The sequence below is a fragment of the Erpetoichthys calabaricus genome, chromosome 9, assembly GCF_900747795.2.
Source record: "Erpetoichthys calabaricus chromosome 9, fErpCal1.3, whole genome shotgun sequence".
Lineage (NCBI taxonomy): Eukaryota > Metazoa > Chordata > Cladistia > Polypteriformes > Polypteridae > Erpetoichthys > Erpetoichthys calabaricus.
Genome location: NC_041402.2, coordinates 90,837,146 through 90,859,144, shown reverse-complemented (window position 1 = coordinate 90,859,144; position 21,999 = coordinate 90,837,146). Strand labels below are relative to the sequence as shown.

The 21,999-nt window shown below is 37.7% G+C and overlaps 1 protein-coding gene across 1 annotated transcript in view; it reads right to left on the bottom strand.

Annotated features, from left to right (window-relative positions):
• spire2 (spire-type actin nucleation factor 2) overlaps window positions 1-21,999 on the bottom strand; it is a 177,212-nt gene that overhangs the window by 9,286 nt on the left and 145,927 nt on the right. The window contains exons 12-14 of the mRNA XM_051932367.1: window positions 15,385-15,598; window positions 9,884-10,023; window positions 3,858-3,995 (exon numbers count right to left, since the gene is read on the bottom strand). Coding sequence (XP_051788327.1) covers window positions 3,858-3,995; window positions 9,884-10,023; window positions 15,385-15,598 — 492 coding nt within the window. The remainder of the gene's footprint in view (window positions 1-3,857; window positions 3,996-9,883; window positions 10,024-15,384; window positions 15,599-21,999) is intronic.

The window sequence follows — 21,999 nt, the reverse complement described above, 5'->3', positions numbered from 1 at the left end:
CGATAGTGTAGGAGTCGAATGTGTACTTGAAAGAACTGGCAGCTATATTCATGAAAATATGCATTTGAAGTAAACAGTATATCACACTCCAGTAGATTTCAGTTCTCAAAGCACAAATCAATAATTCTACCAACACCAGCAGATGCACAGATGAGGCCGCACAACATTCTCCTTCTGCCTGCATGTCTAAACGAATAATTAACAAATTTACCATTTCTGTCTAATTGGAAATGCAAGCGAGATTGCGTTGGTTTGAACGTTGGTTTGGACATGTGCAGAGGAGAGATGCTGGGTATATTGGGAGAAGGATGCTAAGGATAGAGCTGCCAGGCAAGAGAAAAAGAGGAAGGCCTAAGCGAAGGTTTATGGATGTGATGAGAGAGGACATGCAGGTGATGGGTGTAACAGAACAAGATACAGAGGACAGAAAGATATGGAAGAAGATGATCCACTGTGGCAACCCCTAACGGGAGCGGCCAAAAGAAGAAGAAGATATCCATAAACTATAATACTTATCTAAACTCTATTTGCTGTTGTTATGTCATATAGTCATGCAATAGTTAAAATGACAGAAAGATATCATAGCGACAAAGGTACTTCTCAAACATGTTGTCACTCACGGGAAGCAGCTAAAAAGACCAAAAGTAGGTAATTCCACACCAAGCCAGGGGGTGGTGGGGCGCAGTAAACCTTTCTCTTTTATTTCTAAAGACCAAATGCGGGAAATTCTGCCTTGAAAAGATAACGTTTGTTCCAGTTGCAGCCCCTCTGACATCATCACTTCCGCCAACCTGCCTTAAATACCAGTCAGCTTCAACTTGTGAACTCAGTTCTGTTTTGCACTCAAGTTGTACACAACTGTACTACCAATTTTCATTTCTTTGCAGCCTTATTCAAGTATACGGGTGGCTGCCCCAAACATTTTTCCTGTGTCAAGGCGTTTCCTTTCACAGTGTGGAGCCCAGTAGCTGCAGTGGTTTACATGTGTGTCTGTTCGTCTGTCCCCACTGTTGCAGTGATCATTACAACATGCAAGTTAACCTCCTTAGCATTACATTTTTTCTCAAAAAAACTAAACTAAAATGCGTTGATTTTTATTACATCTAATCTTTCTACTGAAAAACATGCAAAATAAGAAAAGTCAGAAGTATAAAAAGTATAATAATATGTGGTACCCGGATGGGGGTGGTACCCAGCCAGGGCGCCCGAGAAGACCGGAGGAAGCCCTCCTCCAGACCTCAAGGGGCCGACCGCCCTGGGGGCTACGGGTACAGAGCTGGGAAGCTCGACCCTGTAGGGGCCCGTGGTCACCGCTGGGGGCACCCCAATACCAGTAGGACCCTGGACCTCAGCACTTCCACCACACCCGGAAGTGCTCGGGGGAAGAAAAGCAGGGACACCTGGAGTGCTTCCGGGGATACAGCCTGCACTTCCGCCACACTGGGGCGTGTCGGTGGGAGATTGCCGGGACACACCTGGAGTACATCCGGGTGCCTATATAAAGGGGCCGCCTCCTTTCGGAGGATGACTTGAGTCGGGAGAGCAGAGTGGACGAGGTCTCTGGAGGAGAGAAGGAGGCGGTCTGAAGAAAAGGCATTGTGATAAGGCCAGAACTGTGGGGTATTGGGGTTGTTGGAGAGCATTTTGTAAAACATATAAACATATGTGGGGTACTTACAACGTGTCTGCCTGTCTGTGTCTGGGTCATTTTACACAAATAATATGAAAAGAATAATAAGAACAACGATGATACTAATAGCATATACTGTCAAAACATGTCTTCTGTAAGGTGTATCTTTGAATGGGAAAAATGCTTAGGTGTACAGTCATGTACTGACACTGTTCAGCATAATGGTTCATCCCCACAATTACTTTGATTACGTCATCATCTCTATATATACAAAATCCAATGAACGTCTGTCTGTCTGTCTGTCTGTCTGTCTGTCTGTCTGTCCGCTTTTCATGAGAGATCTACTTAACGGATTTAGATCTGGTTTTTTTCTATAATTTCCTTGAACATTCTGATTTTGCGACTTCTCTCATTGCACTGTGTGTCATAGTTCGCTTGCGGTACTGATTTATTTGTGCAAATCCAAGACACACGCAGCAGGCCAAGGGGAGGGGGGCGGGGCCCTCCTCACTCATGTGCCAGCCTTGGGGCGTATCTTACATCTGCTACATCTAGCAAACGAGAGAATTACTTAATGGATTTAGATCTGGCTTTTTTCTAGAATTTGCTTGAACATTCCGATTGATTTTGCCACTTCTCTTATCACACTAAGAATCATAGTTCACTTGCAGGAGCAATATATTCGCTCTAATCCGAGACATAGGCTACAGGCTGAGGGGAGGGGAAAGCGTGACGTCAGGCGTGGGGAACCAAGCAGTGCCCTCCTTGCTGTCCTGTTTCATTACTATGTGGGTGGCACCGCGGGGGACGGCTAGTTATGAAATAACTTGAAGTAAGTAAGTAGAACTTGGCTGTCAATGTTCACTTTTATTTCTGGCTGCCCCACAAAATCAAAACAAGGTGCTGCTGGTTTGTTAGAAGCAGGGTCAACAGCAACCCAAACGTGAGCATCCTTTTTGGAATCATCAGATATTCTTCAGCTCTCATATTCTTATAGAAAGTATTGTTTAAGAATTTTGACTTTGAAATAGGGTGTATTCTAGGGTTTTATATCCAGACTTTGCCAATATTTATTTTTACTAATAAATATTGTTTTGCTTTAAATTTTAGGCTATCTTGAGTGATTTAGGTATTAAATATGGCACCTGATGTGAGTGGAATGCTATTTCTTTAGCATAGGGCTTTCATTAAGATAAGAGTCAAAGTAACACCATTCATTTAATTTGATTTCTGACCTCCTGCAAATAAACAGAACCAGAAACACCCCAAGGAAAAATGATCGCCATTCTGTACTGGTTACCATTGCAATGAATTGGTACCATGTTCAAGGTTGTTTCCTGCATTTTGCCTGATGCTACTGACAAAGACTCCAATTCCCTGTGACCCCAAACTAGCTAAGCAGATTCCAAAACTCAATAGATGGGTGGTATTGGTCACCAGCACTCAGAGTTTGAGAATGCTTTTGCTTTATTTCTGATTAGCAAAATAATGCATTTAAAGCAGCATGGTGGCACAGTGCTTAGCACTGCTGCTTTACAGCTTCAGTGTTCAGTGTTCAATTCTTGGTCTCCTCACTGTCTAAGGATGCCTCCTCAATCAAGACAAATGCTAATCTGAAAATCTCCAGCTTCATAAGACACTGTAGGTGCAGAAAGTGGAAGAACGGAAAGGGCTTTTTAGTTGCACCCATGCCTTTTCATAATAAATTCAATACTATTCTGAGAAAATGGAGTGGTCACTCTCAAAATGAAAAGGCTGAACCGAAAAGTTGGTTAGGGATATGAATTTGAAAAAAGATACATGAGAAATGAACACCGTGCCACAGAGAGCTTTTAGACAAGAAAATAGACAATGGAGGAATTCAGCTGCTGACATCAGTTTGAAAAGGAAGGAGATACCGGATGTAACAAAAAAGCGCAACTGCTATAGTCCTCTAGATGTGAGTTTGACATTCCCTCTGCTACTTGTCACTGCTGGTGCTTAAAGATGCTAACAGATTAATTTACTGTACAGTTGCATGCAATTTTTATTTTGTTTATTACGTTTTCCAGGAGCAAAAATGAAAGTGAGAGGCACAGACTGAAATTACATCCATTTAAGATTTTATCTGCTCTATTTTTTTGTTCAGGTTCAAATTAATTAAATGAAAAATGTGCCAACATAATTAGGATATTCTAAAAAGGATTAGTAAGCAGAAACATACAGCGTTGTGGCAGCCATCTCTTACCTTCCCTTTCTTCAGATTATTATACAGCTCTCTGCATTGTTGAAACTTCTCCATTTCAGCTTTCACCAGCACTTTGCGAACATTGATCACCTCATCGACGGTAAGGGCCAGCGTCTCCACTGGGTAGCTGAATTCATCCTGTTGACAGTAAGGCACTCCAAGTTAAAATATGAATGGCCTTTCATTGAAAAAGCCCCCACTGCCAGATTTTGTCAAATACAGGGTGAGTCAAAATTATGTTAACACTAATGTACTGCTATGTATATACTTATATGCAATTTTTGCGGACAATTTATATGCCACATATGGTACATGTGTTGGGCATGATGGTGAACTGGTTCATGTAAATCATCTTGCACATATCAAGTATGTTATGTGAATAAATTGTTTCCATCATTCAAATGTTAACATAATTTTGACTCACTCTTTATAAAAATACTGTGTAAGACAAAAGCATACAGTAAGTCATCCATATACTGTATAAAGGAGCTGAATCCTTGATAAACTGGCAAATGTGTTCAAATCAAAATCACAAGTCAAACTGTTTAGATAGACAGAACTTTATGTGTCTCCTGGGGGAAATTTGGCTTTTTACATAAATAGATAAATAATTAAATATATGCACACACTCACTGACTAAAAAGGAAGAAAAATAAAAATAAAGAAAAAAAAAACTTCTGACTTGGAAGTCCCAGTGAGGCATTACACAGACATATTGCTGTTGGTATAAAGGAGCCCCAGTAGTATTTCTGGACACACTTTCTGCTGAATAATTAATTGTTTGAAAGTCCTTAGTGTTAGTGTCTCAAAGAGAGGATGTGCAACATTGTTCATAATGGCACTCGGGTTTGTTTTAATTCTCTCCTTTGCTGTGAACTCCAGGTGGTCCAGAGTGCATCCCATAACTAAAACTGCCTTTTAATTAGCTTGTTAATTCTGTGAGCCTCTCTTGAAGTGATGTTACCAGCCCAGCACACCATAGCATAAAAAATTACACTGGCCATCACAGAGTTATAGAAGATGTGAAGGATGTCACTTTCCACACTAAAGTAACGCAGTCTCCTAAGGAAAAACAGCATGCTCTGTCTTTTCTAATATAGCTCCTTTGTGTTCTAAGACCAGTCCAACCAATCAATGATGTGGAACCCCAAGTGCTTGTAGGAGTGGACCCAGTAGCGTAGCGTGGGTGTCACCCGCCCGGGGCAGAGGAAAATTCCGCCGCCCCCTTATTTAGGTATGGTTCAAATTTTTACAAGATATTATTATTATTTATTGTGAAATTTTGCCGCCCCCTAAAAGTGCCGCCCAGGGCGGGCCGCCCCTGCCGCCCCCACTACGCTACGCCAGTGAGTGGACCACCTACTTCAGGCTGTCATTGCCAGCAAAGGGATTTCAACCAAGTATTAGAACTGAACATTTTATTTCCAGTTATTTAATTTGTCCAATTACTTTTGAGCTCCTGAAATGAATCGCTTTGTTCACCCCACTGAATTAAAGCTGAAAGTCTGCACTTCAACTGCATCTGAGCTGTTTCATTTAAAACTCATTGTGGTAATGTACAGAACCAAAATTAGAAAAAAGTTGTCTCTGTCCAAATATTTATGGACCTAACTGTATTTTCTTTATCAAAGTATCATAGACTCATTCTAAAGTCATCAAGCACCCTGGACATGTGATGCAGATCACAGATCACACTGAAGTGCTCATCCACACTTGAGCAATTTGAACTTTCCAATTAGGATTCTAGACAGATTTTGAATTACCAAATGAAAAAACCCTCAGATATGTTAGGACTTGCAAACTGATCAGAGTGCTGGAATGAAGATTCACACTTAAGTTCCTGGAGCTATGAGGCAGCAACATTAACCACTGCAATCACATACTGTTCATTAGCGGTTTATAAATAGGTCTACTTATAAAGAACTACACAATCTATAGATAAATACTTGAAAAAGTCATGTTGTGCAGCTAATGAGTTATAAGGACTACTAATGATATGTCAGACTGCTATGGTATAGCTGCTGTTTTGTCATTCACTCAGACGTCTTTTCTTTTTATTTAATCTTTTTGTTATATCTTGAGTATTATGTTGTACATTTGTGTTATTAATTGTGTTTTTGCATATGTATTAGTGAATTCTGTCTTGTTTTTTTAATTTCAGACAATTCTCTCTTGTTTAGAATACTTGCATTTGTGTTTTATGTATTGAGCCAAGAAGGGCGAGCCCTCCTGACACCCCAGCTGTGGGACCACCCCAGTCTAATATAACCTGGGGTTTAACACCACATTAGTGCGGTCACATTGTGCTTATGATTCAGTTCTTTGGCTCCTTTCTTGATATTTAGTTTGTATAAATACTATTTCTTTATGATTTTTGTTTTCTGATGCTAGGCTGTGTTTAACAAATTGATTTCTGATTTATGGACTTGGTTTTAGTTGAGTGGGTTTGCCCTTCAGGCATCTTCCTTTATGATTCAATTTTGCTTTTTTATCTTGTTTTTCAACCTTTTTAATAAAATCTTTAAAATATATTTTTTTATTTAGGAACAGAAGTTTTAATGTTTTCCCTCATCCATTCTAAAGATTTCTCAGTGCCACAAACCTGTTGCTACAGCAGGTGCCATGCTGATTTTTGTTACTAGAACATATATGGAGCCTTACAGTGTAGTTTTTGAGTAAAAGCCTGGATTTTGAGGTTTGTGGAGCCCTACAGATTGTTTGTCATGATTTATGATTTTTGTTAATATATATATTTTCTGGTGTCTTTAGAAATGTTATTAATATCCCTTCCAGGGTTGTCTGCCACATAGAATTTATTGCTGTGGTTACTTTTTTATGTTTTATGTTATATTGTAATGCTATTTTGTGTTTCATTGCTATGGAGATTATCCCATAAGCCTCTGGGAGAGCGTGACCTCTGACACCATAATGTGCAACCTTATTTAAATCTCCATGTATGAACCCACTTTATCCAAAATTTGTTTTAAAAAAAAACTTTTTACGCTATTACTTTTGTTTCTGTACTTACTGGCTTTTTGATCCTCAGCTTTGTGTTTTTGGCTGAAAGATTGGCTATAGTTTTTGGTATTCATACCAAATTCATACATTTTGTCCACATCTCTATCACCCGCTCCTTTTCACAAAGTTTCTGCCTATCTTGCTGAGGTAGATCAATAGTAACACAAATGAGATGAAAGATAAAGCTACTCACAGACAAAATTTTACAATTAATCAAAAATAAATCTATATAGTTACTAATATAAGGTTGATTGCAAATGTTGTGAATTGTCTCCTTACAAAATTTATTTCTTTCTATTCCAAAGTTCCATGAAGAAACCTTACATGGGAATCTCTGTTTAATTTCTTGTAGAAGATTTTTATCTGGGTTTGATGATTTTTTCCTTTATTATGGAAAAGGTTTATCATTATTTTACTATCATTGTTCTGTGCCATTATTTCATGAAGTCTATCCCAGTTGCTGGTGGTGTGGTCGTGGGTGCCTCAGTATCTGATGCCATTAGTGTGACATGCTAAATGCCAATACTCCTCTATTCATGTGTGATTTGAATACAACTCCATAAAAAACATTTCCTTCATGTTGTTTTTGCCATTTTGTGTGTTTGTGTTTGGGGCTTGCTGATGACCTGGTTCCACGACAATATATATATATATATATATATATATATATATATATATATATATATATATATATATATATATATATACAGTAATCCCTCCTCCATCGCGGGGGTTGCGTTCCAGAGCCACCCGCGAAATAAGAAAATCCGCGAAGTAGAAACCATATGTTTATATGGTTATTTTTATATTGTCATGCTTGGGTCACAGATTTGCGCAGAAACACAGGAGGTTGTAGAGAGACAGGAACATTATTCAAACACTGCAAACAAACATTTGTCTCTTTTTCAAAAGTTTAAACTGTGCTCCATGACAAGACAGAGATGACAGTTCTGTCTCACAATTAAAAGAATGCAAACATATCTTACTCTTCAAAGGAGTGCGTGTCAGGAGCACAGAATGTCACATAGATAGAGAAAACAATCTCTAGCAAACAAATCAATAGGGCTGTTTGGCTTTTAAGTATGCGAAGCACCGCGGCACAAAGCTGTTGAAGGCGGCAGCTCACACCCCCTCCGTCAGGAGCAGGGAGAGAGAGAGAGAGAGACAGAGACAGAGACAGAGTTTGTTTTTCAGTCAAAAATCAATACGTGCCCTTCGAGCTTTTAAGTATGCAAAGCACCGTGCAGCATGTCTTTTCAGGAATCAGCTTTACAAAAGATAGCAACGTGAAGATAATCTTTCAGCATTTTTAGACGAGCGTCCGTATCGTCTAGGTGTGCGAACAGCCCCCCTGCTCAATCCCCATACGTCAGGATCACAGATAGTCAGCGCAAGAGTGAGAGAAAAGTAAGCAATCTAGCTTCTCAGCCATCTGCCAATAGCGTCCCTTGTATGAAATCAACTGGGCAAACCAACTGAGGAAGCATGTACCAGAAATTAAAAGACCCATTGTCCGCAGAAATCCGCGAACCAGCAAAAAATCCACGATATATATTTAAATATGGTTACATATAAAATCCGCGATGGAGTGAAGCCGCGAAAGGCGAAGCGCAATATAGCGAGGGATCACTGTATATATAAATATATATATATATATATATATATATATATATATATATATATATATATATATATATATATATATATATATATAAAGAGAGACAAAGAGAGAGGGCAACACAATGGAGCAGTGGTAGTGTTGTTACCTTATACCAAGGATTGATGTTTTTGTCCAGATTGCTTCCTTTGTGGAGTTTGCATATTCTCCCTGATTACATGTGGATTTACACCGGTTTCTTCCCTCAGCCCCAAGACACAGAGGTTAGGTGAATTATTGTTGCTAAATTGGTCCAAACATATTTTTATATTTGTGTGTGTATTTGTGTGTTCATCCTGTAATTTACTGGTGTACTGTCCAGCTGTTGTTTCTGCCTTGCGCCCAATGAATGCTGGGATACACTGCAGATACCCCATGATGCTACCTTGGATAAGCCAGTTAGTGTTTGTAGTCAGCAGCACACCTTACCAAAAAATTGTTCTTATGGCCCTGGCCCCTGATGCTTCTTTGCTCCTCCTCCACAAAAACAGTTGTTGTGCGATACAGACTTCAGCAAAAAATTGACATTGACTTGGATCTATTACAGTGGTAAAAGTTAAATGAGGACAGATGCTCACTCATGGCTAAGCCAGTCAGAAAATATTTATCACCACTTGCCACTACTGTCTGTTATGAACATTTATTTTCTATAACTGTTGCTAATAATAAAAGACATCCCTTGTACTGACCAGTTCAAATAAACTGGTGTGCTTAAGCAATTGGCTGAATAAATAGTCAGAAAATCAATAATGTCTTTTTTTTATCTTCATGTCATTTTAAAGACAGCATTATCGATAGAACCAATTAAAGTGTTGGACTGTGTGCAAAATAAATAAAAATAAAAACTTTCTTTGAGCCATTGACTGATTAGTCCTTCACCGATTTATTCAGTTTTAATAAACTAACTGGAGTAATAATATGCCTATTCAAGTGATTATTAAAACTGCTTTTGAATTAGGAAGTAATCATTAAGTTATTTCTGCTTTACAGGAAAATATTAATATGCTTGAAGGGAAATATGTAAAATTTTCAATTACAGCATAGTTAATTTTGCTAAAAAAATGTAAATGTGCTATAAATGTTTTTGATCAAACAGCAGTCCTACTTTTTCCTAAAGTAGTGTGTTCATGTAATTATTTACAATATGACATCTTACTGTATTCTCATCACAAAACACAGTTTTGAAATAAACATGTTCATGCTAATGGAGACACCATTAAACATAAATAAATAGCTGGCACCAGATGCCTAGCTAACCAGGGTCCACTCTTTAAGAAATAAGAGAACTGGGAATTACAAATAGTGTGTTTAACAGACGAAGACCTACTATACAAAAGAAGTGAATACATACCATCATCTGCTGCTTTACGCTGTGCTCCGAAGATGAGCTGCTTTCTCCTTCAGGCCTCTCTTCCACTGAGCACAGTGAACTTCTTCCTGGTGAGAAGGTTCCTAGACCTCGGGTGTTATGAATATTAGGATGGAAGGAACCTAAAATAAGACAGTAACAGAGAGCATTGTTACTAAGCTCTACTGATCCTTCCATGACGTTTAATCTTCTCACAAGCTAACAGCAAGTCTAGGTCCAGACAGTACATGCATTACATATCTGGAAAATACCAATTTCACAAAATCATTATAATTCAAAATATCTTTTTATCTAAAAATAGGTCATTTGGAGATTGTACTCACTGAAAAACCTCTAAACTAAATCCTTTTAATTAACTTGTAGTGAGGCTTTTTTTCCCTCCCAAAGGTTTCAGAAACACATAATTTATTATTCTTTGCCATTTCCCTTTTGTTTTAACATGTTATTCATTTTTATTCAACGTTTTGCGTATTGTCATATATGGACACCGTCATTTTGTATTTCTGGATTTCATGTGTCATTTTGCACATTAGGCTGCTCCAATGCTGCATGGTTACTAAACACAGGAGGCACAAACCAAGTCATCCACAACATTATGGTAGTCTTACTCTATAAGATCACTGCCCTCATTAAAATATATCCAAGCTTTAATTTAATTAAAAGGAAAGATCCTCAGAACAGACAAGTGCTCAATTAAATAATCAAACCAAATTGTGGTTTGACCTTCATTTTTTACTTTTGATCCAGTCCTTCAAATTCTGGTGAAAAACAGAACAGCTTCCACATATTGACCCCTTGCTTTGACGATAACAGTTCTCTTGCTTTGGCTTTAAAGGAAGACCCTCTTTAAATCTCTTCCACTCTTACAGGGCATTCTATCCATTCCATTGGTCATGTAGTTCACAGCTTCATTTATACATGTTGAAGGAATTCTCCACCCAAAAATGATATTTTTTTACATGTTACTTACCTCATGTGTTTTGTATTGACAAAAAAGAAAATTTTTAACCTCATGTGTTCGTGGAAAAACAAGATAAAAAAAATTACAATATAATAGAAGCCAATGGTAACAGCAAATGACATAAAAAAAACATCCATGGGGGGGAAAAAAAATCACTTTGCTCATGTTGCATATTCCACATATCAGATATCCAGTTGTATGCTCAAAGCACACAAAACACATGCATTTTTTGCTAAAATATTGTAAAATAGACACTTTTGTAAAAATCAGCACGCATCATGAACATGATATTCATTCGCATAATACTATGCTTTTAAAGTGAAGATCTGTTTTTACCCTTTATTTATTGGTCAACAATCCTGTCATTCTGACTTGTGCTTATTTTTGCATCCTCTGGTATTCTTCCTTGTCTTTTGATTGCAATTTCTTGTTTCTCAGTTATTTCCAGGCTGTCTCGTAATCTTAATAATCCTTAGCACTCTCTGTGTCCACCGCAAGTGAGCACAATTACAAATGTCTTTAGAAGCACATTCAGATTGCACTATGAGATAAACCACTGTGAGTTCTTAGTGCACAGTTCATCAAAATCAGCAGGGGTAAGACGATGGTCACAATGTCAATATTACAGAGTTAAAGGGTAGGTTACATAAAAACACAAGAAATTTCAGTGTACAAATAAGTGGGTAATTAATAGCTAAATCATCTACATATCACTTTCATGATTAAAACTACAATAGTTTAGACTAACGTCCAAACAGGAAATGATATCCATTCATTGACACATATTTTTAATGCACAATGTTTCTTATCCTGTGCTTTGCACAATATTTATATGAGTTACTAGACACCATTTTGTGATGCTAAGTAAACATCACGACTTCCAAAGACATAGTGTCTTGTCCTTTGTGGAAACATTGGTGTTGTCATCAAAACCTTTAATTTATTAAAATAATGACACACTGTCAAAAGTCTCTAGTAGTGGCAATGACTACAATGAATGTTGACATAATGGTGAGAAGAGAAATCAAGATTGATGTTTGAATTTTGAGTAATAAGAAAAATAAATAACAGACATCAAATAAGATAGCATAATCCTGACTTTATTGGTGATTGGGTTCAAAGATATCAATGGGAATATCTGAGTGCAGTGTGCAGAAATAGATTTATGTTCACCAGTTGAGGTAGAGAACATATTTGTTCAGAAATTTTTTGCAACATTTCCTCTTTAATTCCTCCCTAATGGACACTATGCCTTGAGGACTTGATGCCTGTTTTATATAAGCACATCTCATGAACATTATATTTTTGTTAATTTCTGGTAATTGGTTCCAGAAAATAGACCTTTAAAGAGGCATATACATGAATTGAGAATATCTGATCTGCACATGACATACTGTATGCATTTTTCTTGCTTAAAATAAACTGAAACACATCGGATATAATAAGAAAGATATTGGAGGCAAACCATCTCTGTTTTAAGCTGATTTGAATTACAATTCAGTTCAAAGAATGTTATAACTACAGATATAACTAGTGTCACATATGCATGTTTGGGGACCTTCTGGAGGGGTCAGGTAAGCCAAGTAATACCACCACTGAGCACAAGAGGGCACTGCTGCTAACTATGCCTCCAATTTTCTCCACAGTGTGCAGCTGCTGCCAGGGCCCCGCCTCCAGTGGGTGTTACAAGTTCCACCCCTTCTGGGAATGGGCCACTATAAATGGAGAGCCCAAAGATGGAGGTCACCTTTTCACCTGAGCAACAGATTGAAATGGAGCTATCTGTGAAACAGAGAAATTTGAAGAGTATGAGTTTCTTTTGCTCTTCTTTTTGTGTCTTATGGAACTCTGATTTACTTTGTTGGACAGCTTGTTGTTAAATAGGGTTGTAGCCAGTTTGGCACTACAAATATTGCAACACCTCAGTGAGTTTCTCGATTCACACTACATTCCATATTTGCATTATAAAGCTCTTAGCAAACTATTTGCATTCACTGATTCAGAAACAGTAGTAAATGTTTTATGGAGTTGAAAAAATATAATTTGTGCTGCATTAGTGATGTTTTCACATTATCAAGGAGATGATGTTACTCCCTGTGTCTGTATTTGTTTTCCTCTGTTAATCTGTTTACTCTGACACTTCTCTTACATCTGAAGACATTGTGTTAATTAAATTATCTAAACTAGCGCTGTGTGAGTGTGTCTTACAGTGGACTTGTACCTAGGGATTGTTTCTGCTTTGTCAGGTTCCAGCACCAGATTACACACATATAAGTGTAAAGGAATACTTCACCCAAAAGTGATATTTTTTATATGTTACTTACCTCATGTACTTAGTAGTAATGTCTGCAAAACATTTTTAATCTTATTCCTTTCATTCAGAATGAAGAGAAAAAAGTTGATATAATAGAAACCAATCATGACCAATGCTGTACAATGGCAAAAAATTTTAAAAATGGAAAAAAGAAAAAAAAAACTTATGTTACTCATACTGCATAATCCAAATATCAGTTACCCTGTCATATGCTCTAAATGTGCAAAACACATGTAGTGGTGCTAATATATTGTTAAATCGTGTCACACATGTGCGCATGAGGGGACAGTTTACAGGTTCATGTAGTGTTATTTGTCAGCCAGACCAGGGTTGGCGGTCTCACCTGATCCTCTCCCCTCTTATCCCTTTGCAGCCCAGCCAAAGACCCTGACTCTTAATGACATCACCATTGATCCACCCACTGTTGACATCACTTCCAGCCAACCCTGATGACATCATTACCGCTACCCAGAATTCCCCTTCCTGTCACAACAGTTCCTATTCCGGCTGTCCTGACTCCACCTCTTCCTCCTACCCACCATATTTATAGAGCAGTCTCAATCTGTTAGTCAGTTCAATTGTGAACTCCGCTTTATAAAACGTGTTTTCTTTGCTCTGCTGTTTTTTCAGTATATGGGGTGGCCATCCCCAAACCTTTTTTGGTCTGCTGCCTGATACTTTATCACAATAGATATTTCTGGAATAATCAGTGGACGTCATAAACAAGAAACTAAAGCCTCATAGGACTGCCTCTATGAAAAGAAGGCAGGACTCATGGCTGACGAATACCAGTTTTGGGTGGAGCAGTCCTCTAAAAATGGCAAGACTGATAACATTTAATTTAGGCCATATAATATGCAACTTTGCTCTTTAGTCCCAGGCTGTTGATATAAATTTGGCCGATGTCTTTACAGAAAGCAACCTATAAGATCCGGAGACATACCAATTGTTTTTATATATTTTTACATTTGGGGGACAAGCAACTTAAACAATATGCTCAAGGTCATGATGTGGGCCACAGGTATGGACTGAACCAGCAACCTTGTAGCCTTAATATTTCAGTGTCTCAGGAGCTGTAACTACTTCCTGCCAGTTGTGGCTCCTTCAGTATATGGTATACATGCTCCTCTTACCTTTTTATGCTTTTATCTTAGGAGTCCACAGTCAAGAGACATACACTTATGTCATTTAGTAGCTCTAAGGTCACAGTGTGAGAATGTGTAGACTTGTACATAACAGTGCTCTGTGACAGGCTGGTTATGGATTAGTGCTGCTTGCTGGCAACAATCCTGACTAGGGTAGGATGATTTTGAAAATGGAAGAATGTATTTTGTAATTAAATGTGAATGAGCTGTCAGTCGACACAAGTGAATGCTTTCTCCGCTTAAGTGTTAGAAATGCACCAAGATTCTGTATTTCAAGAGGCACAATAGATAGATAGATAGATAGATAGATAGATAGATAGATAGATAGATAGATAGATAGATAGATAGATAGATAGATAGATAGATAGATAGATAGATAGATAGATAGATAGATAGATAGATAGATAGATAGATAGATAGATAGATAGATACTTTATTAATCCCAAGGGGAAATCCACAATAGTGGGGAGAGATGAATCCCTCCACAACTACAAGAAAGAACAGTAACCATATAAATATCAGATGACACATAGAAGGAAATTAAAGCCCAAGTGACTATGGCTAGATAACATGTTTGTTTATGAACTTTGTGATAAATTGCAGAAGTGGCCAAACACATTACGTCTCATCCTTAGCTTATTGGGCTTATTAGATATAGCAGTGCACTCCAGTTATAAGTCTATTGGTAACGTCTCTAAATGGCCGATATTATCAGAGCCTTAAACTTGGCTGGGCCACTAAGAGCCAACACTGTTTGGTCATGTAAAAGCCACAAGATCATAGTCACATAATGCTTATGTTTGTAATCATGGGAGTCTCAAAGGCAGAAAAACTTTATGCTACAAGAGATAAAGAGCAAAAGTGGGCAAAACTCTAGCCACAAAAGACAAATCCTGAAAAGTTAGGTGGATAAGAGAGGTAATCTGTTTTTCAGCTAGTTTGCTTTTATTGTGTTTCTCTCAAGAAAAAGCTGCACATAATTGTGATAACAGAAATTCTTGTGATCTGGATCAAAGAACTTAAAGGCTTTAGGATGGCAAAGGAGCAAACTGGACAGACTTACCTTGCAGGCTAATCATTGGCTCCCTGGTAGGATTCACCATACTACCAGATCGAGTACGTTCACCCATCCTGGCCAGATAGGTAGACTCAGACTGAGAGGCGGCCATTTCGCTTTGCAGGAATGCCAGATCCTGTTCTGAGAAGGACCGATCGCGCTTGAGAGGCACCGGTGAGCTGGCCACTCTCCTAATCTCCCCATTTGGGGACTCTTCTTCCTGTAACACAAAACAAAAAGGTAGTCTATGAGAAAAGGTGTCATTTTGAAATGTACAGAACATATCCCAGCTTCCCACATTGCCAGATAATGAGACAAATTACATCAGTGACATCCAGAATAAGGCCTCAGAATATTTCAAATTTATCGGTTAATGATCAAACAGAAGCATTTTATTTTATAAAGTGTATGTGTCTTGATGTATTAACACACTAATGCTTTCTAAACTCTCCTCAAATCAGAGAATTGGCAAAAAGTGATACTCTTACAAAGAAAAGGCAACACAACACAGCCAGATCTTTATGTGTTATATTACATATCTCTTTATTAAAATAAACATTTATTTTATGGAGTACCGTTCTATAGTGAACATAATTTTTTGGCATTTTACAACTAAAATGTTATTGCAGTAAAGTTCACTGCTAGTCAAGTAATCTGCCAGGGTCACACGATGAGTTAAGAAATGGAATATTAAACTGGCAAACTTTCATTTTGCAGTCCCAACACTTCAGCCACTAGGCAAAACACTGGATTAATAGCAAACACAGTTTTGTTGTTTCAAGGAAAGCTGCAGTCTTCATCAATTAGTCTTGCTGCTTTGGAAATTCTAAACAGGGGATATGAATAATGAAGCAGATACATGCAATTTAATTTTCAACTTACTGAATTTTGTTTTATCTGACAGGCATACATTACAGTTATTTTACTCCTGAGAAGAATCTCAAAGCATAAGATTTGAGGACTGAAGCTGGCATAAGGGCTGAATGGGCATCACTGAATGCTGTTGGGGCAAGCAGAAGAACTCTTTAGCATTTGTTTCCTCTGCTCTTTGTGTTCCCTAGTGCTCCAGAAAAGCATTATATATTAATGTTTAGGGTGGTGTGGATTCATTATCAACACTTTTGCTTGCCAAAACCTAATTAAAAACAGCATCCTGGAAATGATGAAAGAACTGCTTTGCCCTTAATAGATGTAAACAGAAATGTACTGACTTTGATATATTTTAACACATTCCTATATGTACGATAGATGGATTTCATTTTCCAGTTAAAAGTAGTTCAAAGTATAAGTAAACAGCAGCTGTTTTAAGCAAGTAAAACCCCACATTCAAATCCAGACTCAACAGACATCTCATCTTTACTGCATTTTGGAAATGATTTCCACGCATTCCTTTTCACACTTGGTTTTACCTTTGCCTCCTTGGTGTCCAGTTGTATTGTATATGTCTGCTCTTCTAAATAAGTAAGGTGGCATTCGACTTGTGATCTGTTCTTTTAAGTACTATGTGGTAGGTCTCATGGTCCTAAACTACATTATAATGGTTTCATGATGGACAGATTGATGGACGGATACATATTTTTGATAGTACTGAATGTCTAAAGGCACCAAATGATTTGATTACTACTGTACTAAATACATTCTGAGATTTTTCAGGTAAGTAAAAAGGGGGTTTCGAGGTAAGATAGATAACTCATAGCAGAATTATAATGAAATGTGAAATAAGAGTGCCTTTTCTTTCTAATTTTATGCAACGGGAAGAAGACAAAATGATAAATGAAGTCAAATGGGGGAAACAGAATACTGAATATTCTTCTCAAAGGTGTAAAATAACAATTAAACGCTGCAATATTCTAGAATGTGACATATTAGTAACACCTGAGCACTACAGTGTTTTGTTTTTCTGCTGCCTGATATTCATACACCATATGTAAATGATAGATAGATAGTATCACACATGTGTGATTAGGAGGAAGCTAAATGGACCACGTAGAGGAAATTATATGCCAGGCCAGGGGGTGGCAGGGTGCGCTAAACCAACTTCTGTTATCTTTTGCAGGCAAAATACGGGAAAACCTACCTGATTTAACAACAACAACAACATTTCCAGAAAGATGTCACTTCCAGCTCCAGCCGTTAGATTACATCACTTCCAGGTTTTCACATTTAAAACCACCACCATCAGACAGTTCTGCTTGGAACTCAACCAGAGCACTACTGCTTAATTCATGACCCTTTTGCAGCCAGGGACAATATATGGGTGGCTGCCCAAACCTTCTTTGTGTGTTGAGACTGATTCTTTCATAATAGATAGATAGATAGATAGATAGATAGATAGATAGATAGATAGATAGATAGATAGATAGATAGATAGATAGATAGATAGATAGATAGATAGATAGATAGATAGATAGATAGATAGATAGATAGATAGATAGATAGATAGATAGATAGATCATTCTTGTTGCTGTAAGGATGCAGTTCAACACTGTGGTATTGACCTAAGGTTCTCTTAATGGTCCGGCCTCTCATGGGTCTCTCCAGATATGTAAGAGACATTTGTAAAAAATATGCAATTGTCTGTATTATGAAATTAATTGTATATAGTGTATATTTTAGAAGAAATATGTGTAGTTGATATAAAGGTATAGTTTATATGTTAGAAAGTATAGGCATAAGAAGCATTGGTTGGTTAATTGCTCCTTTGTATGCAATAACTAAGTGCTCTATTAGTCTGTCCTGCAATGAGTCTTAATTCGGTAAAGGGGGTTTGGGTCAAGTTATTGCTGCTCAGCAGGATGTGGAGAACAGTTTTCTTACCGTACAGTTATATACTGTTACAGTAAATTAAGTTAAGAAAGTTTATCATAGGATTATCACTTAGGTCAAGTTTAATATGTTAATTATATTTGCTATTTTGCCTAAGTCTTGTAATAAAGTTCTTTAAATTTTATTTAACAACTTATGAGTGGTGTAATGTGTCAGAATCTTCAGTCCTGCTTGAAATGGCACTTAACAGGGAGTTCACCGCTATATGTCGCTCCAAGAAGTCTCCATACTGCCTCTGCCTGTCTGCTGACAGTCCCTCCTCTTGCCAGACGTGCCAAGTTTGAACAATACTTCTCTTTCTTTTCTCCAAAGCTGTGGAATGGACTCCCTTTGGCTATTTGAACTGCACCCAATTTACTGTTGTTTAGGCGTCTTGCACCTTTTTATTAAATATTTTGAAATGGCTTAGTTTTTCTTGTAGAAGATAGCTGCTGTTGTAATGACAAAAAGGTCTGGATACTGATTTTTGTCTCAGTCTAGTTAATAGTTTATATATGTAGTTGTAGTGGTGCTACTTCCTCTTGCTTGATTTGTAATCATGTTCTTTGCTGTTTTTGATGTTTGCAGCTTTTTATCATTCTTGTATGTATTATAACTTGTTTTCTATGTCACTTTGATAGATAGATAGATAGATAGATAGATAGATAGATAGATAGATAGATAGATAGATAGATAGATAGATAGATAGATAGATAGATAGATAGATAGATAGATAGATAGATCTTTATTAGTCACAAGAGAAAAATAACCTTTCACATAAGCTCAAGAAATATAGAAATATTAAACAATAACCCTCCTCAAACACAAACAAAAAAAATAAAGGGCAGTCACCATGAGGCATTACAAACACATATTGCTGTAAAGTTGTTATTTTCACTGATCATGGTGCTAGAGAGTAGCAACATGTTGCATGCTGATTAGCACATGCAAGTAAGAATTTCACTGTACACTATGTATGTGATAATATTGACCCAGGAACACTTTAGTTTAGGTAGTGCAAAAATGAATCTATTACTCATTTACTCTCATGTAACAAGACCTTAACACGGACTTCTTTTGATCTTCGTAACACTTATAAAATATCAGTAGATGGGTTATTCATCTCTGTTCAACGTGGGATGTTGACATGATGGTAAAATTTATTGCTAATGTAAAGGATTCACAGGTCTTATACTGTACTAACTACCAATAACGGCGCACTGCATGATAACGTGCAGTGAATACACTTGACTTGAGCATTCATAGTTTTCATACTCTTTCTCTGTATGTTTAGCATTTGTTTGCTCAGAGGTTGATGCGCTTGCTGCTTCCTGAGCAGCTCTTCTTTTCTCCACCCTAGTGGCCCACTTCTTTTCTTCTTTCGTCGGCATCTTTTCACGTTAAAACTGATTATGTCAGTGTTTGTGTTGTAATTACTTAGCACGTTTTCCTTAATTTTTGCAGTTAAGCTGACACTTAAGTCTTCAATCTGCCTTGAGAATGATTTAAGATATGAAGAGGTAGGGGAAATGACGGTGAAGGTGGTAGGGAGTGAGAACGGCGCTCATACACATGCACTGCACAGCTGCCCTGCTGATCGCTGCTGAGAGTTGATTCTACAATAAAATAAAATAAAAAGAGGAATAACCTTGGAGGTCAATCATCACCCCGAAAGCGGACAGTAGACGTCACGTAGTATATGTGTACCAAATTTCAGGTCAATAGGATAAATGGTTTGCGAGCTACAGGTGATTTAAAATCCTGGACAGACAAACGGACAGCCACGGTAGCATATTATATAAGAAGATGTAATTTCAAGAGAAATGCATCTCAGTTAAGCCACCTCAAACCACTCCAAAGTGACGTATTGTTGGTAGGTCACATTGTAGAGATGAATAAACAACTTACTGATACTTTGTAAGTGTTATGAAGAGCCAAAGCATTTTTGCAGTACCTAAAGTGTTACCATTGTGTTACCTAAACTAAACCGTTACCATTGACTCTATTAGACATATATAAATGAAAGACCTCTTTGTGTGTGCGTGGGTGTGTGTGTGTGCATCAGTCCACTCTGCTCACGCTCAAGCACATCCACTAGATGGTGCATGAATGCACTTTTAAGTTTTTTTGGCATTTGCATGCACCTCACTTTCACTATGAAAGGCCTGTGTGTAGTAAATGCCACCATGCAACAACAATAAAGTGCTAACGACACAGATGAAGAGACACAATGTTGAAACGAAGCAAATGCCGCGGCTCAACAACGTGCAAGTGAAACACCTCAGCACCTCAATAATCCATTGTTTATTTGGAAGTATTTTCTCAAGACAAAGATTAAAAGGACTCCTATGCCAGCAGTACGGCTAAGATATGGCATCGCGATTGTCCGCTTAGGAAAGTCAGTGGGGCAGCAAGCACAAGTGGTTCAATGTCCTCTGCCCTGCGTAATTTTTAAGAGTTAGCTGATGCCTCTCCAAATTCATGAATAAAGTAAAAGTGCTAGGGAGTCTTTGGGTTGTTTTTTAGTCCCGAAGTCCACATGCAGCTAGTGTACCTATAAACAAGGATATAGTGGAAGATACATGTACATACCAATAAACATACTGGACCCCAAAGGGCTATTTGACAGTCTGCTGCTTCTCTCAATTTTGCAACAGTTTTTTTATCCTTTCCAATAAACAATGTAAAATTAAGTAATCATCTGAAAGCATAAAAAGTCAAGATTTCCAAAGAGAGAGAAGATGAACGGGAGTACTTTCTTGATATATTTAAAGCATCCTAACTACTTCAATAACAGTTTGATAAGAGATAAACAAGAACAAAATATTACTTTGGATAAGCAACTTTGTTTCAGCACTTTTCTGACAAAGCATATAAATTTAAGGTAAAGATGAAACAATGACTCTTAAACAGGTATGTAGGAGCGATTGTGACTAGCAATCAATTGAAGTGGAGTAAATGATAGAGAGTTAGAGTTTGGCCCAGATACTTTTCTATCAATATAATGTCTTTCAGCACAGAGCTGAGAACTCCTTTTAAGAATTTAGAGCAATGAGTGCAGGGGGTTGAGGTAAGAGGCTAACATCTTTGGATACAATTTGACTGCTTTGTGATTGTAAGTGAGATGATTTGACTTTTAAAATGCTGAAATGTGTCTCATATCATCTTTCAGAAAGGATTCTCCATTTCATTAGTGAGACAACCCTTTAACATTTAGATGATCTGAGTCTTCAACTATGTTTGAAATAACTGGCAGATGTAAAGAAATGCAAAGTAGAAGATGAGGAGGCAGCATATGCTTAGCCCCTGCAGTATGTACTTATCACTCCACTGCTTCATATGGTCCTCTACTATAATGTTAACATCACCATGTAGGCAGAGGTGGGTAGTAACGAGTTACATTTACTCTGTTATATTTACTTGAGTAACTTTTAAAAAAATTGTACTTCTAAGAGTAGTTTTACTGCACCACACTTTTTACTTTTACTTGAGAATATTTGTGAAGAAGAAACGCTACTCTTTCTCTGCTACATTGGGCAACACTCGACTCGTTACTTTTTTCCATTTACACATTAGATACGCTTATATTTTTGCCAGAGAGAAGTCGCCAGTGGATCTACTGCATGACTGTTTCACCAATCAGACGTAGCAACAATAATCACGACTACGTTTCACCAATCAGACGTAGCAACAATAATCACATGACTCCATTTCACCAATCAGACGTAGCCATGCAGTCACATGATTACACACAAACTTCCTGCGTCTGCAGCCTGTGAGAGACTTTTAGTCATGTGGGGCTCCTGTTCACTGCTA